The 12,071-nt window shown below is 46.8% G+C and overlaps 2 protein-coding genes across 2 annotated transcripts; both read left to right on the forward strand.

The window, feature by feature from the left end:
- Positions 1-3,731: 3,731 nt before the first annotated feature.
- Positions 3,732-5,365, forward strand: LOC135639527 (cyclin-D6-1-like). The gene is made up of 6 exons (XM_065153306.1): positions 3,732-4,020; positions 4,113-4,199; positions 4,280-4,375; positions 4,486-4,687; positions 4,799-4,929; positions 5,053-5,365. The coding sequence occupies exons 1-6, from the start codon at positions 3,859-3,861 to the stop codon at positions 5,287-5,289; spliced, it is 915 nt and encodes a 304-aa protein (XP_065009378.1). The 5' UTR covers positions 3,732-3,858; the 3' UTR covers positions 5,290-5,365.
- A 5,108-nt stretch (positions 5,366-10,473) lies between these two features.
- LOC103988986 (uncharacterized) lies at positions 10,474-11,864 on the forward strand. Its single transcript, XM_009407689.3, has 3 exons — positions 10,474-11,232; positions 11,332-11,427; positions 11,522-11,864. Exons 1-3 carry the CDS (start codon positions 10,498-10,500, stop codon positions 11,732-11,734), a joined length of 1,044 nt encoding a protein of 347 aa, XP_009405964.3. The 5' UTR covers positions 10,474-10,497; the 3' UTR covers positions 11,735-11,864.
- Positions 11,865-12,071: the final 207 nt, after the last annotated feature.

Consider the following 12,071-nt stretch of genomic DNA (forward strand, 5'->3'; position numbering starts at 1 on the left):
GGGGTTGGGGTTGGGGTTGGGGTTGGCGTTACCTCCCTTGCAAGGCTTTCAGCAAGGACCTAATAGGTACTCCCTTGCAGTCAACCAACAAAAAGTGCAGGACTATGGTGTCATTGATACAGGATGTGCCAGCTCCCTTGAGTACAAATTCTTCTCGACATGAACTTGGGTCATTTAATTCCATTACTTCATGTTGCATATGTTGCTTTTAACGATGTGGAAATGAAGTTGGGATGATGGAATGAACATGTTGAGAATATTATTCATGTGTGAGAGCTGAAAGGAGATGAATAAAATGATGGTTTCATGTTGTTAAGGATCAAAATAATCTAATTATATCTTAGATAATGGCTCATAACCTATAGGCTTAAACTTTTAAATTAAATTGAGAACAAACATAATCTTCTTGATATGGACTTTTATTATTTGATTTGTCGTTTCATGTTGAATACGTTGCTCTTAAGGATGAAATAAGAGGATAGTTTTGTATCATCGCTAAGGATCGAAATAATCTAATTACATCCCACGACCTATAATAATATAGGCTTGAACTTTTAAGTTGAATCGGTGTCCAATATAATTTATCCAGTTTAATTTGAACTTTTTATTAGTCAATTTTTGATATGATATCATAGTTGGTGAGCAAAAATTTGATGTGTCAAAAACAAAAATTTAAAAGATCGAGTTAGATTAGCAAGTATGGTCGAGCTACGACTAAATGAAGATAAATCATACAACTTGGTAGTATAAGAAAATGAAATAAAAAAAGATAATCTCACGTAATTACCAATTTGGCTTAAAATTTATTATTATTATTATTATTATTATTATTATTATTATTATTATTATTATTATCATTATATGTATATACTTAATGCTTTTCACTTATCATTTGTTTCGACACATAGACAGACCATACACAACAAGCACCAATAGGTACAATTCTACGTACGTGCATTATGGTCCGTCCACAGGCGTACAAGGCTGAGATCAGTACGGTCCTATGACTAACGGTAGCATCTGTGTGTCCATCCGGTGCGGGAAAGCCATAGGCATGGTGTAATAATTTTGCTGCCGGTCTGCGTGGGGCGAAGGCGTGAGAACATGCGCTTCCACGCACTCATATTTCCTGACCGCTTACGACGGAAAATAATGGCTGCCCACCACCCCGTATCATTCCCGGCGTGCAAAGCCTGCCTCTTTTTGACTCCCAGAATTGGCCCTGGCAATGCCACTCTGCTAAAGAAAGACACATCCTTCAGCTGGAATTTAATAAGCACGCAAACAAAGGAAGAAAGAAAGAAATGAACGAGATAAAGCAGCAAAATCAAAAAGCTTCTTCCCTCCCATTCAAACGCAGCGGCGATGGAGATTTCTCGCTTTGCCCTTTTCCTCTTTCTCTTGCATCGATGCATGCAGCAGAGAACCCACAAAAGAGATGTTCGTAAGGAGATGAGCATCTATCTATAACACGTAAAGAAATATTAAGCCTCTTTGCCACTTGGGATGCCTTGTCGAGGAGCAACCAGCAGTAAGCAGGATTTCCTCTCCTATATATATATATCGTCGAGAGGACACATGAAACCCAAACATCATAATTAGCATGTTGTAATAACTGCAGTTCGTGAACGAGGAAGACAAAAACGATTGAATCGGGGTTTCGTGTACGTCGCTCATATATTTTGGGATTCGTTGGAGATCATGAAAACAACATAAAGAGGATTTGGGGACCCATATAAAGAGGAAAAGCTACGTGGAAGGTTCTCTGGGGCCGAGACGTTTGCTCTTGTTGAAACAGTAATCAGTGTGATTCCTCGATGGGATGGGACACCCGCGACAGTTTTCATTTGGCATCCTCCAAACTACACATGTTGTTGGATCATATCAAAGGACGTGGGTTTTCCGAGAGGTATAATAGCATGCTTGAATAAGGAAAGATGGCATGGTCTCTGTCGACAGCGAAATGATCCTCCATCATGCGTGGTAAAACATGAACACGCTATCCAGTGCGAGGACTAATGAGAACCAGAGGCTAATCATCTTCTATTTCTGACGAAAACCAAGTCTTGAAGATAATTACAGGTTCACGACGATGAGGACAAAAATTCACGGATGTGGATGACCAGACTCCTAATCTTTTTCTTCATCTACCTAGAAAATGAAATGACAAGTGGCTTCTCGACAAGTGCTTTCAGGAGGTACCATCCTAGTCAGCGCATAGGATAATAGAATAGGACCATTCTTGTTGTTAACCTTGAATAAAAATTAGGGAGGGGAAAAGATCAAGAGGTTCTCATCGATTCCTAAATGTTCTTTTTCCGATTTGCATACAGAAGAGAGGAGGACAGTTCTACAAGATGTGTTACTTGAGAAACATAAGAAAAGGATGTGTATATATAGCAATTCCAGTTCACTACACCTAACCTACGCGTGGGCAGACGAACTTAGGGTCGATAGCCACAGAGCAAGCAGAGGATTCGGCGCAGGCGACACGGCCCTGGAAACAGAGTACGTACCGCGGTGGTCGTCGTTAGCAAATATTAACAGGTGACGTAGGGTAACTGTGATGGAGACGGAGGCTTTAAAAGCATCGGGTCGGTAAATCTACTGGTTGAGGGCTTCGTGGGAGAGGGCGAAGATAGTTTACGCGGCCCAAAGATTCAGGCTGGAAATTTTCCGGAAATTAAGGGGAAAAAAAAAAAGGAGGTGAAAAATTAGGAGGTCAACCACGTGAGCGTGAGTGGACCTCCATGCCAGTTGTCTGTACTCCGTGGATCACCTCACCGCATTTATTGGTGCTTCTGATGTTGCCGGTTTTGGGTTTTTTCCTCTTCTTTTTCGCGAGGATGGAAAGAGGGATGTCAGCGGCGAGTAGAGAGGCGGAGAAGGGCTTAATTGCGAATTGGAGAAACAGGTGCCGAGTGTATTGGAACGGAACGGAACGGAACGGGGTTCACCAAACCATCATCCAAGTCAAAACGGAGTCTGAAAGGAACAGTCCCCAATTTTCGGAGCCGTCCGATATCCTCATTTGTTAACGGCGATCGAGGTTTATCGCACCCTTAAAAGATCCAAGTCACGCTCGGTGATCACAACGGCAGGACCACATTATTCATTCAACGTCGCTGTCGACGTTCCTGAGTCCAAAAGATTTAACTACTCCCAACAAATCACACCAACGAGGGCGATCATAGGTAACCAAACCATCCCAACCATCGGTGAAGTAGCAGATTTGGTGATAGAAGAGAAATCAGCATCCGCCACTGAAGAGTTCAACCACCGGAGTTTGCTGTGGTTTCTGGCTGCACCTCTGCTGCTGCTACCGCGGCTTCCGCTGCCACTGCCGCTGCGCCTGCGGGCCCCACCATGCGACAGTGACATCTGGGCCCTTGTCCGACATCTCTCATTGTCCCCTCTTCCCTACGTGATGCCAACTCCCGCTGTTCTCTCCCCCCTCTCTCTCGTATCGCTTCGTTTCTGCTTCTCTCTTCCTTAACTCTTCTCGACCTTTTACGTGCCCTGACTCTCTTCCCCACGACACCAGACGAGTAAAACAACAACAGTAATAATAATAGTTCTGATAACAAAACTATAACAGAGGAACTTGGTATTTGAAGAAGAGTGAAGCGGAAGGCTCCCTCTCGCTTTCTCTTTCTCTTTCTCTTTCCCTCTTTACCGTCTTTTCACCTATAAAGCACACGCCACCGCCATCCCCCTCTGTCTCGTGAATCTCTTATATTTAAATCGCCAATGGCTTCTTCTCGCCTCTGCTCACGCTAAAAATTCCACCTTTAGCTTTCCTTTCTCCCCCTGCGACCGATAGGACACACGGCAGAAAATACTAGTCGAAGGGTAGGTATGGAGTTCGATCTCGAGAACCCGCTGACGAGCGGCGAAGACGAGCAGCAGCGCCGGGACTCCATCTCGGACCTCTTCGCCGCCGAGTCCGACCACATGATCTCCACCGTTGGAACCATCGATCTCCATGCCCGGCGAAACGCCGAGTCTCTCATCCTCCAGGTAAAGCTAGACATCGAAGCGAAAAAAGCCATCTTTTTTTCTCATCCCTTTCCATCGCTCTGTTCCACTGTGGTGTTTATCTCCGTGGGCAGGCGCAGTTCGACTACGGTCTGGATCCCCTCGTCGCATACCTCGCAATAAACTACGTCGATCGATTCCTATCGAAACGCAAGATCCCGGTACGAATCTCAAGGATCGAATGAATAGTAGAAGACCAAGGAATACGTTTATCTGACAGCACTGATCTCTCTGGTTGCAGAGAGGGACGTCGTGGATCGTTCGTCTGCTCTCCATCTCCTGCCTCTCCCTTGCCTCCAAGATGAGGAAGACCAGCTTCGCCCTCGCGGATATTCAGGTACCCCATAAAAACAAGCAAAGCAGGGAGGAAAAAAAAAAAGATTTCTTTTTTAGCATGCATATTCAAGCTAAAATGATCAATTTCACTGTTTCATTTGGATTTCGCAGGGAGAGGAAGGATGCATATTCGACGCTCAAACGATTCGGAGGATGGAGCTTCTGGTGCTTGGAGCGTTGGATTGGCGGATGCGATCCGTCACCCCTTTCTCCTTCCTCCGATTCTTCATCTCCTTCTTCTCTCCCGCCCAACCCCCTCTGCTCCGAGCACTCAGAGCCCGTGCCACTCAGATCCTCCTCAAAGCCCAAAAAGGTAACTTCGATCATCCTTGCAATTGAAATAAACCGTAAAAATATTTTTTTTCGTGGATTTACCATTTTCAGGGAAATTTGATGATATCTCGTGACTAATAAAATACTGCAGAGATAAAGATGATGGAGTTCCAACCTTCGGTGGTAGCCGCCTCCGCGCTGCTCTCTGCTGCCTACGAGCTCTTCCCAATTCAGTATCCGGCCTTCCGCGCCGCCGTCTCCTCCTGCGAGCTTGTAAATAATGTACTCTCTCCTCCCTCCAAAAAAAATCGACTTTTACCATTTCTGCTGTACCTTACAATAATATAATTACATTATTAGAGGGCCTAAGAGGCAATTTGTTCCGTGGTTGTATTTTGTGTTTAGGACAAGTTGTTGGATTGCAGCAGCGCCATGGGAGATGCGGAAGCAGCGGCGACGGACGGTTGCGATGATTTGGCAACGATGGGGATGGCGTCGAGCTCCTTGACGCCGGTGACCGTCCTCGGCCACCACTGCTCGAGCTTCGAGAGCGAGCCTGCCGCTGGGTCCTCGTCGGACGTCCGCGAGCTCAAGAAGCGCCGGATCTCCGCCATCCACGCCTCCTGCGACCACAACGGATAAAAAAGCAAATAACGAGAGATTCGTTTAATATTTTAATGATGAGAAAGCAAAAAAGAAAAAAAAAACTTTTTCTTTCCGGAGTTTGGATACTGACAGAAGGATAATTCTAATTAATATCTAATTTTAAAATAAATCCTATTTTTGCCCAAATTAAAAAAACGAAGAGGCAAATTTTATATTCGCCTCAAAGAAGGAACGGAACGTGATACGTGTCGGGCAGGAGGGAACCACAGTGGCGCAGTCCGATGGTCCTTTGGTCCGGATTGTTGCAACGCACGACGGCCTACGCGCGTACATTGCATGCATGCATGGGATACTTGTATTAAAGTTCCCAATATATCCTTCGACGATGCTGGCGCTCAAAAGTGCGCATCATGCTCGACGACCATGTGACCAAAGAGACCCAAACAACACGGAACCACCAAAGTGGAAGCTTTGCTCTGTGATGAAGTCACGATCCACGACGATGTAAGTTCAAAATAATTTCTTAGACCGTAAGGGGCTATTCGTACATCATCTAAACGATGTTTTAGAACATTGTTTATTAGAAAATAAAAAAAAATTCAAACAAGGTGGGCGAAGGCAACATATTTGGCTAAGAAAGAAAGGAAAGGAAAGGAGGATAATATCATAGTTGATGGTGAGCCTGGCGGGATAAAAGTGAGTTGAACGAGAGAGCGAACCTACTATAGATTATGACTTCCTGAACCAGTACGCCTAGGCAGGTAGCTCCATTAGCATGTTTCTAATCCTTAGGCCATGCAAGAGAGTTCGTATGTATGTATGTATGTAAGGTATTCCACTGGAAAATGTTCTCTCAGTTGTCGACGTAGCTTCTTAATCCTTCGTTTCTACAACCAGTCAGTCATTTTGCAGCGATGGAGTCGATTCTTGAAGTGCTCATGTTGTTTTGCTGCGGTTGTCATTCCCTGTTCAACCAATGGGGTGATCAAGAGCTGCACGAAACGAATGGGAGGTGAGTTCACGTGGCCAACACGAGAAAGAAGAATCTAAACAGTGATGCTACTGACACTGACATGTCCCGTCGGGGTAAGGACGTCCAATGAGATTACAAAATTCCTCCTCGGTAACACATAATTTCACTGATTAAATGCCCCGCTGCACCACTCACAGCTTTTGTACTTACTGCAGCCCAAGCTCCGCTTTCCATCTGTTCCAGCCTTTTTGTAATGATGGTAAGGCATGCCTGTTGCTCTTCTCAATCATCCCGGCCCACTGACGTGAATTTTTCTTTCTTTTTTACTGCCGAATGTACTACGCGTGTAATGCTGTTCTGAGCAAGCACTCTCGGCGGATCACAAGTGAATTGACTTCGATTCCTGAGCAGGTTATAGGATGGTTGGGACATGGAATCTTTAGTACCGCTACTTCTCGGACCACCTTAGCAGTAGACTCTAGGAGTAAATAGCGATCTTAATAAATGCTGCGACTCTTTTTCATTTGAACTCAGCAAGATATTTCCCAATCTAAAAACTCTTACCTTATGGTATATGCATGATTAATGTGTACATCGGAACCGACCTCATCATCGTTTTTTCTCCAAAAACTTTAATCAGAGAATTGCTTTGTAAGCATCGCCATCATGAGGCAGCTGCTAAGGGAGACGCCTTATTAAAAAGAGAACCTTCGAAACTTGATGATGGTGGGCAGTGAAGCTTAGGCAAGAGGGAAAAGCTGCACCTTCTAGTTGATGCTGTGTCCTGGATCTACCAGTCCATGCAGCCAAATAAACCACCATCTCCCTTGAAGCAGACAGTGCATTTATGTTACCATGCTCGACCTAACTCGACGTTACGTTACTTTTTAAAGTTGTGATGAACTTGTGATGATCTTCTGTATCTCATGAAACTCCAACTGTAGATCCTCATTAAGTTTCACATGGTTGTTCCACGATGTTCAGACAAGTGGCTTGAATGTCTTTGGTTCGTGGCTGAGGAGAGCCTTAACTTGGGCAACCTTTTTGGTTCACGTTCTTATGGCTCAAACAGTAAACCAGCACAGGACTAGTTTCAGAGGCGAGCAATCGATCTTGAGGGAGTCGGGACCGCAATTTAAGACCGAAGAGAGTAATCAGGATGCTTGTGGCTTTGTCATTCTGCAGCACTATCACTCTGTTGGATGCATGCCGCCAGGACTGTACGGATCTGGATCTTGTGCTTCGCAAGACAGCTAGTCTTAGGCAATGCCAGCATCAGACACTCCAGAGATCCAACGTGTGTGTGTGTGTCTGGGCTCTGGCGGCGAGGCACTCGGAAGCTTGCATGGTTGTCTTAGTACTACTTGCTTATACCATACGTGTGCATACACTTGCATAGGAACATATAAGATGAAGTAAACACGGGAATTGCTCTTGCTCTCGTGTTAACTACTCTGTGCCACTCAGATGCATATCCTGTTTGTTGTTTCTTGGAGGGTTTGATTTCCCAGACAACATCTTTCTTCCTCTTCTTTCAACCCAATGAAACCCCTCAAATCTGTAGGTGTTGGTGCACCGGGCATGCATGAAACAAAAGAAGAACCCCAGCTTGGCCTTCCTCCTGTCTGTCCCTTTGCACTTACGTACCTATCTTCTTGTGACTACTCAAAATTTCCTAACTAACCATGTCCTTTCTATGTCTTAATTCCAATTGGACATTACCTGCCAACCGTAGCTACCAAATGCATCAGTCAATCCCTCAATCGGCAGAACCAATCGCAGAGGTTTGAAGTTACATAACCTCGAAACAAATGCAGCATCTTATCAATACCTGAAGCAGCTAACTAAGTAAGAAGCGTTGAAGTTATCCGACTCCAAAGCAAATGCAGCATCTCCAAGAGGTAAACGCACCGCTTGTGTTAGAGGAGGTCCAAGTTCTACCATTCAAGATGAGGTAGTAGCCAGTCCTGATGATTCATTTGAATCCTGCTGATATTCCTGACGACTTCCTTCGACTGGAGGCTCCATTGAAGCTTGCGTCTAATGTTGGTAAGTGCAACATCCAGACTACAAAGTTGCAAGTGGATAAATTTCATCACACAGGTTCGTTCTTCTTCAAGTTAACCTTATGGGCCTACGGTGGCATCTTCGCAGGGGTTGCTTGTCATCGAAGGATATCTCTCAAAAGGCTGTGGACCCTGAACAGAGAAAGGCAGTCGGTACATGTGGAGACGAAAAGGAGAGCAGAACCGCATTGAACGACAAGGAAGTGGCTCGATGGGCTACGAGGCATGTTGGCCAACCTCACACACCACAGGCTAGCTGTCTTCTCCGTTCCCAAACAAATAAAACAAAAAGACAATGTCAAAGTGGAGTAACACGTGAAGACAGCTTTCGCTTGGACAAACATATGCGTCTCGGAGATGATGCTACACACATCTCTTTCGTTGCAAGCAGCCATATGATGCAACTGTCAGTTCATTCTCGCTAAAACTATATTCCTCTTAGATATACAGTACGCTCATGTGACACACAAAGTTCCAAGCTGCTCGTTTCATCCATATGTCTTGCCAGTATGGATGAATGAGAAGGCTCAGGTAATTCACCTATTCAGTAGTGTTTCTCGGCTGCTTGTCCTTTAGGACCGATTAGTCCAATCGTGTATACAGCAACCTTCTAGCTCAGGTCGATGCTCGGAGATGTCACTCTGCTGTCATCTCGAGATCCTACCTTCCCGGTAATGATATTTGCAGCAATGCTGTATCGGGACAACGTGTTTTGTCCATATATGGGCCACCCCTTTTATCTCACTTACAACATAGCAGTTCAAGTGTGTGAAAACCCGACCTCGAGGATTCAAGCTGCACTTCCACCCAACACCTAGGCTGCATACAGTGCAGGTGAGTGGCACATACACCTGAACTTGTCCTGCCTAAAACTACTACTTGGAAGGGCCTCCGGTGTAATCGATAGGATACAGAGGTCAATGCTGAAATGAGGTATTTAGGCCCAGGCCTAGTACCCAGAATGGGCCTGTATCTTCTTCAACTCCATGAAAAATGAGTTGCAAACATATAGAAACAGCATCACATACGAAGACAAGAGCAGGATCATCGGTGCAGAACCCTACGCATTCTGGAACTCGATATCTTATATACTACACAAGATTTGTTAACCTTTCGATCCAAGAAACTTATCCGCAAGTGCAGAACTATCTTCAGAAACATTAACTCGGATGTGAGATAATTGGAGCATCACATTGACTCGGAATCCTCCTTGATTACCACTCTTAAATGACTCCAACTGCAATGATAACAAGAGCTTGGAGCACCCTTGTTGTGCGCGCGACATCCAATATTGTGGGAGTGGGTAACAGCAGTTAATTTTGTGTTGGTGGACATTGGATTTAATCCGTGGAAAACTCTTCCGTAGAGGTACATCGAAGAATTCATGACTCGTTGATCTACATGGTTGTCAGATGCGGATGAATCTCGGCGCCATCACGGTCTAGGAAGCATGATTAGTGGTGGTGCGACCTGGCTTTGACGCAGTGATAATTATATAGCAACTTATGAGTTGAACCTCGAATTGCTGGGGAATGGATTTGGGGCATTGCAGCTCCGCCTTGTGGTAGACGGCGACTTTTTCGCACGAACCAAAGACTCTGCATGGCCGTGCAACTGGCGCCCGGTCTGTACTGGACGAGGCAGCTGCTGCCTCGCAGTACTGGTTCCGTGTGCCCGGCTCGCCATATACATATCTCTCTCTCTCTCTCTCTCTGATGGTCCCGTTGGGTTGGGTTTTGGGATCCCTCTGAGACTCCGTCAGTAATGTTACCAGGTTAAAGGAGTAACGCTCAATGACACGGTGCAAAGCTGGACCAGACCAATCGTCAACTTCTTTGGGACCAAACGAAAAGAATTCCAGAAGAGAGAGCGGGAATACCCACTCGATCTTTCTCCTTATCGAAGTGTCATCACCATATCCACCGTAGACCGTCCCGTTCAGTCCAATCGCCTCTCGCAAACTCTTAGCCCCCGCCTTTCTTCCATGACCCCACAACCTCCTCCCTGGCTTGGTGAATGCCCGTTCCAGCACCGTGTGCACACACATGGATGAATCTCTAACGTTCCTATCGGACGACTCTAACCATCCCGGGCACTGCCAGTCTACACCTCGTACATGAGACGGCTATGCGCCTTCCATATCATTTCGGATACTCCACCCCTGTGTCTGCCCTACTAGTGGGGACCACACTCAAGAATTCAGTTATGAGACTGGCCGCTCCCTCGCGCATCCACCGTACCGTCGTTCCCGCGGTTGCCTCCCTCCCTCTTGTGGTTTTCTGGATCCTTCTCTTCTCGTCCTCCTATATATACCCACCTACTCCCCCGATCCTTGTTCCCTCTCGCCCTCTGTTTAGACCGTCGACGATGGCGACGTCCTTCTTCCTCTGGCCCTCCGACCAGCACAAAGCCGACGACGGAGGAGGAGGAACCACCGCAGAGGCAAAAGTGGAAGCCCCCACGGGCAACGTAAAGGGTCGCAAGGGTTGCGGAGCCAAGGCGGTCTTGCCAAAGCGCCCGCCGCAGAGGGGCCTCGGTGTTGCTCAGCTCGAACGGATCCGCCTCCAGGAGCGCTGGAACAAGTTGACCGCGCTCGACCGCGGTCCCTTCCGCGACGACGCCCATCTCCTCCTGCCCCACCCCCTCCCCGGGTCCAAAAGCTACGGCAATCTCGTTCACCATCAACTCACCCCTCTGCCCGCGGCTGCCGTATACGGCGCTCCCATCGCCCTCTCCGGAAGCCACCCCACCGACGACTACCTTCCAAGTTACTGTTCGATCGTCCAGGCACCCTTGACGTTTGGCGGAACTGCTGCTGCTGCTGCCTCCGCCATCCAAGCTGTGCACAGGGATCGATGTCTTCAAGCCAGATTCCGGGTCGGGAGTCCGTCTCTAGAGGTCCCTTCATGCCAAAATCCTCAGTGCGAGTTTTGCGCCCGAGTAAGCCCCTCATTCCGTCTTCCCAAACCCCACCACGTCCGGTTCCCATCTTTCTTTAGCTTCTCATCCACTTATCTTTGATGAAACTTGATCCATTAGAAGAAACGTCTTTTCGGCAACGATCTAGGGGACGATGTGGCCAATGGCGCGGATTACTTAGACATGGATCTCGCTGCTGTCATGGCCGTCGATTTGGTGATTCCCACTCCCTTCGATTCCATCGCTCCGTCACGGTCGCACCCCACTCCTCTCCTTCCTGTTGATTCGGTGCTTTCTCTTTGGAATGCAGAACCGTGGCTGCACGCAGTGGAAGGCTAAATTGAACAACGACAGGGAGCTGACGATCAAGGAGTTCGACTTCTTTCCGCCGAACAGCCGCAGCGCATCCAACGACGGCAGTTCCTCCAAGCTTGTCAATAGGGAGGCTTGTGACGCCATCTCAACCTCCTCCGCTGCGGCCTCCTCGACTTGTCCCGATCTCTCGCTCAAGCTATCCCTCTGAGACGAGAAAAAACACAAGCGTCGACAAAGCGCCAAAGCCCTCTGAGTATGTCTCCAATTATTGATGTCTTTTTAAGTGTTTGGGGGAACCTTTATATTAGTCACGTATGTGTAGATTTCAGCGTTCCTCGTCTTAATCCCGTATCATATGGAATTAAAAGCACATGTGGATATGGTAAAGTGACACGCTTAAGAGTTGACCACCCGGCAACGTTTATTACTCGGAGCCGGAGGCATATACTGCACGTTTCCTGAATCGCTGATGTCTTTTTGCTCTGATCCTGATATTGCCTAAAGGGAGTCATTTTAGGGGTTGGAAGTACGTACGACAGAAGGAG

This window comes from Musa acuminata, chromosome BXJ3-6, assembly GCF_036884655.1.
Source record: "Musa acuminata AAA Group cultivar baxijiao chromosome BXJ3-6, Cavendish_Baxijiao_AAA, whole genome shotgun sequence".
In the NCBI taxonomy this organism is placed as follows: Eukaryota; Viridiplantae; Streptophyta; class Magnoliopsida; order Zingiberales; family Musaceae; genus Musa; species Musa acuminata.